Source organism: Garra rufa, chromosome 4 (genome assembly GCF_049309525.1).
Source record: "Garra rufa chromosome 4, GarRuf1.0, whole genome shotgun sequence".
In the NCBI taxonomy this organism is placed as follows: Eukaryota; Metazoa; Chordata; class Actinopteri; order Cypriniformes; family Cyprinidae; genus Garra; species Garra rufa.
The window spans coordinates 36,138,318-36,143,670 of NC_133364.1; the positions used below are offsets into that span (position 1 = coordinate 36,138,318).

The window sequence follows — 5,353 nt, forward strand, 5'->3', positions numbered from 1 at the left end:
CGTTCCTTGAACCGGTTCAGAGCCCTGGTGTGAACAGACACAGACTTAAATACACAGAAAACAAGGCGTGGTTACGAACGACATAACAGGATGACGAGGGGGAAATACAAATATGGGCATGACTGAACCAAAAGAACATGAACCAAAAGGGGGAGACAAGGACTAAACCATTTGAATAGGAAACATGGGGGGAAAAACACTAGGAAAACATGACAAAAACACAACTTAATCCTGACATTTATAATGATAATATAATTCAAATTTTATAGCTAAAATAAGCCAAGGTTAAGTGTCTGAAAAACACATTATAAACACTGGGTTTATTTCTTTACTGCACTCCTTTGATCTGCATGCGCTTTCTCCTGTCCTCAACTTTAAGCAGCGCGCTCGCGTAAATTTATATATTAACGTCATTACGTTTTACTGACTGACTAACATTTGTTGATTGATCTCTTTAATGGATAATTACTTATAATTAATATATATACGAGAGTAAATATTGCTGTTTTAGGGAGATTTAACACGTCTAATAGAAGAGAACTGACCAAAAGAGGGAAGCACATCATCGTTAATTCAGTGGTAAGAAACTAATGTAGTGTTATTCTAGTTAAAGTCAAATCGGAGTGAAGAGGTTAGGAGAACGTACTGGGAACCATCAGAGAATTTTAAGGGAACCTTCTAGGAACATAAATAGAAAGTTCCCTATTGATTAGCCAGGAAAGTTTTCTTTACGTAAATAGAACGTTCACTTTAGGTTAGGGGAACGTTCTGGGAACCTACTGGGAACGTTCTGAGAAGACAGATCATGAGATGCAACAATCAGCTGAAGAGCGTTGATTCATTTTCTGTATGGCCATCATCTGTTCTCTGTGCTGCTCCATCATCATAGCCATGGTTTCCTCATGTCTCTTGTTGGAGTTTTCTAACATCAGTGCCAACTCTTTATTTCTGTAAGTTTCAGCTTCAGTGCTCTGTCTCTTGAACTCTTCAATCTCTTTGCTCATCATCTCTGCCTTCTCCTTAAAGCCCTTCTCCAGCAGATCAGTCTTCTCCCTCAGTTTACTCTCTATGGCACGCTCAGTCTCCTCTTTCTGAAGCCTGATCTCTTCATCCATCTTCTTCTTCATCTGCCTCATCCTTTCTTCATTAATCTGTCTCTCTGTTTCCATCTTCTCTTCTAGTTGTCGCTGCTTCTCCTCTTTAGCTTTAATTTCCTGCTTCAGAAGGACGGCTTTCTCTTTTCCCTCTGCTCATTTATTGGCAAAAAGAGAAAAAAGAAAACAGATGCTTTAAAGACAGAGAAAACACACAAATCATGATATATTTAAGGGCTGTATTTTACTTTAAAACTGTAAAGTTACAAGTATTGGTCTTTATCACACTGATCTTTATTTGCAATAATAGTAGCATAAGTAACCCCTCTGGAACCTAAACCCTGGACTAAAGATGTGGTCTGAATAAGATTATTTGTGCTCTGAAAGTTAAACTATTCCTGGACCCTTGAAACTGCTTCTACCATTTGGTGCTACTTGTAGCCGTGTTTGGTGGTTACATCACTCTGTTCATGTCTTGTCCTTCATGTGCAGAAACACACTCACAAGTACCTGAACCTTAAAGCACAATTTTTTCACAAGGAACCTAGTAGGATTTGACAAACAGGGAAATTGGTATTTTATTACTTAAAATGCTTACCGTTAATCTTTTTCTGCTTCTCAGTCAGTTTCTTGTCAGCCTGCTGAATGGCTTTAGAATCCACAGACTTCTGCTTCAGGAACTCCTCTAGGACCTCTTCAGCCTATTGACATACACATGTACAGAAAGAAAATAATATTATGTGGTAAAAATGATAATGGTAGGAGTGGTCATGTCTTGTGATGTTGTGAATAAGGGCATAACCTTGACTTCATTATTGGTCTGGCTGTTATATTTAGTCTTAATGTCCTCCAGATGTTTGCAGAAGAGATCATAGCCACCAGATTTGGTAAAGGAGCCCTTCTCAAGAGTTTCCTTCATTGGTGCAGAGAGGGATGACAGGAGATCCTCACATCTTCTCTTTGAAGCTTGCTCGTTTTGGCACAGGTATTCATCAAAGCGTTTATTGATATTTTCCTAAAACATAACGTAGCAAATCAGTAGCAGAAAGGTATATGAGCTGCTGAATGCTGATGATGTGCTATCACTCACATAATCTGACTTAAATGCAAGTGCAAGTTCCCATTCGAAAGGGAATGTCTCGAGTTATGCATGTAACCATGTTTACCTTAAAAGAGGACACTGTGTTCCCTTGCCATGGTTCAGGTATTTCTGTGCATGCATCCTTCAGACAATAAATGTTCTTCAAGTGCCCTTTTAACAGCTTTCAACAGCCAATGCCAAGCATTTAACCTGAGAGATTTTCCATTTTATTATAAATGAGAGGCAATTTCAGCTGTCTGTAACATCTCTTAATAACTTTGTGCTAAATGTGTTCAGAAACACCAATTTTTTTTTTCATCAGCTGGTGTTACTGATTCAATAATTCACCATCATCCTAATTGAACTGACACTGCCTACCTCTAGAGATTTCAGGTACTGCCCATCAGTGTCCTTGAAGGAACACTTCATGAAGGCTCGTGTTGCCGTGTTGCTAAAGTGTTGGTGTTCTGAGGACAAATCCTTCAATTTCAGAGGGAAGGACTCCGTCAGCTTCTCCATTCCACTTTGGTAAACCTGAAGACCCTCCTTCACTGCAGCCTCATTCTCAATCTTTGCCATGGCGATCACAGCGTTGTCCATACATGGCACAGAACCACTGGAGATGGTGTCCACATACATTTTTGCCAGATGACCCAGAGCTTCAGAGAAAGAAAGAATTAAACACAGAGTTATTGATAAAGGTATTGATAGATAGTTTTCTGTATGCACATGCAAACTTTTCAAATTCGAATCACCTCTTCCAGTGACCGTGTATCCATCTTTCAGCTTCTTCACAGGGCTGTCATGAAAGACAAGCTTGCAGAAATTATCTGTGACCTTCAGGAACTCAGAGGAAAGGTCAGCAGGATCTAAGCACTCAAGGCAAGACATTTTGTCCGGGGTAGTTGGCGAGAGGAAAGTGAAGCACTTCCTGGAAGGAAAGTATTTTTGGATGCACTCCCTGGGAAAGTTGTACTCCACCACATTTCTTGAAGTGCCTAGAAAAGAAGAGCACATTTTCTAGCTGCTCTCAATTTTAGAGAAGAGCATGTCTGCTGTAGGAGTGTAGCTGGTTAAGATGCTGAGACATAGGAAATAGTAAGCTTAAATACCAAAACAATTACAGTAACAGGAACTAGTTGTATTAGTGATTATAAGGACTCTTCAAATAACCTTTTGCAGTATTTTTAAATTACCTCGTTTCAGCTTCAGAGCAAACTCTAGGTATTCATCCTCTGTTACATCTTTGTCATCGATCTTTAGCTTCAGTGTGAAGTCTCTCACAGCCCAGATGAAAATAGGGAAGAACTTCACAAACTCGGTTGAATGGTCAGCATCCTCATCTGATGATTTTACCTTGATGCACTCTGTTAGTTCAGTAACATATCTGACCGTTTGTTCAGGCATGAGCACAAAGCAGCTGCAACTCCTGATGCATAGTCTAACAAAAAAAATGTGTAATTCCATGAGCTGATTAGCAAATTCACAACACCAATACTTTTCAGTTTGACTTATGATTACATGTGGACTTAAAACACGACAGTAAATAACTAAATAAATAATGTAAAGTTGTTACTTTGAATATAATCTAACAGTGTGACTGAATTTACAGTTCTATTTGTATAATTCTGGAATAAAAATTGGGGTCCATTGTTAATAAATGCATGATACATGTATTTGAATTAAGTTCTAAGTATTATAAATATTTAAAAAAACGCTTCAAATTTTGATGAAAAATGTAAGTGTAATATGAAAGAATTCATGAACCGTTGAGGTAAGCATTCCTGCTGACTCCACAGAATCAAAAATGAGTGGAGCAGGAGATGTACAGCTAAAAGTCACTATCTACTTTTGTAGTGAACACAACAAGGCTTAGAGTTGGGTTTTGCTATATGTGTGGATGCATACCAGCACATGCTGTATTCTGTATTATTCACTGCATCAAGTTGAAGTTGCACATGGAATAAAAAAGTGCTCAATGATTTCTCAATTCATTGACACATTATGTATTATACAGGAATGTTAAGGCAGATAGTGAATAAAAACGTATATGTATGACCTATTGAAATGCATATCATTTTTAATTAAACAAATTTAAGTGATTGTATTTGGGACAAAATAATGTGTCAAAGCATAGTAATCAATGCCTTATAATAACTGTTACCATTTTTAATGCTGCACACACACACACACACACACACACACACACACACACACACACACACACACACACACACACACACACACACACACACACACAGGTATATTTAGGTATCTATAAATGGTCAAAAGGATACTGCAGATCCATTACAGCCTTGTTGTCAATCGTCCCTCGACTGTTGTACACTAGAGTGCTGCTGAGTAACACAGCCAAACAGAAGATGTGGGTGTCATGTTTTGGGTCTCCCTGTGAGAAAGAAATATATATATATACATTTATTCAGAAGTTCTCCATCTTTAATAATTTACTCATTTAACTTGTTTGTGCATTATCCCTGCTTTGAAAGTGAAAGTATTCTTGGACTCATAAAACTGCTTATAATGCTAGTTGTGTTTTCTTGGTAGTTTTCTTGTCATGTCACCTTATCCACGTCTCCGAGTCCCTCGGTGTCCAGCAGCACTAGCATGGTTTCTGCTTTAGTGGGATGGGGCACACACCACATCCAGATGCCCTTTGTCTTGGACTCAACTGTGCTGCCCAGCGCAAACCCTAATAATGACAATGAATTTTGTGGATGTAATGTCATTCACTTGAGTTGTATGATGTTTGCAATGATTGCTAACCTGTTTGTTTTCCAGCGAGACGGTTCATTAGGTAGGACTTCCCGGTCCGGTAGAGCCCCACCACAGACACCACCACCACCGGCTGCTGGATCTGCTCTAGGATCTGCAGCGCTGACTGCTGCACACACAGCTTCCCATCTGAGTCTGTGTCAATGAGGCACACTGGTTTATCCATGGTCACTGGAGACAAATCTGCACAGATACGCACATTTTAAACACGGGTATTAAGGTATGTCTTTCTGAAATATGCAGTAGGAAACCCATGTAAGACGTACATTATTAAAAAAATCCACACCATCCCTGTCAGGAGTCTGGGCTGCGGTGTTTCCCCTTCTCCACCAGAGGTGACTATCTCCCTTCTTCCCTCCTAATCACACACACCTGTCCCATCACA

At 39.3% G+C, this 5,353-nt stretch overlaps 1 protein-coding gene across 1 annotated transcript; it reads right to left on the reverse strand.

The window, feature by feature from the left end:
- Positions 1 to 803: 803 nt before the first annotated feature.
- LOC141332909 (guanylate-binding protein 4-like) lies at positions 804 to 5,151 on the reverse strand. Its single transcript, XM_073837871.1, has 9 exons — positions 4,960 to 5,151; positions 4,758 to 4,885; positions 4,473 to 4,582; positions 3,372 to 3,562; positions 2,931 to 3,173; positions 2,554 to 2,834; positions 1,897 to 2,109; positions 1,693 to 1,795; positions 804 to 1,246 (listed from the first exon to the last, which is right to left on the reverse strand). The coding sequence occupies exons 1-9, from the start codon at positions 5,132 to 5,134 to the stop codon at positions 804 to 806; spliced, it is 1,887 nt and encodes a 628-aa protein (XP_073693972.1). The 5' UTR covers positions 5,135 to 5,151.
- Between the last annotated feature and the right edge of the window lie 202 nt (positions 5,152 to 5,353).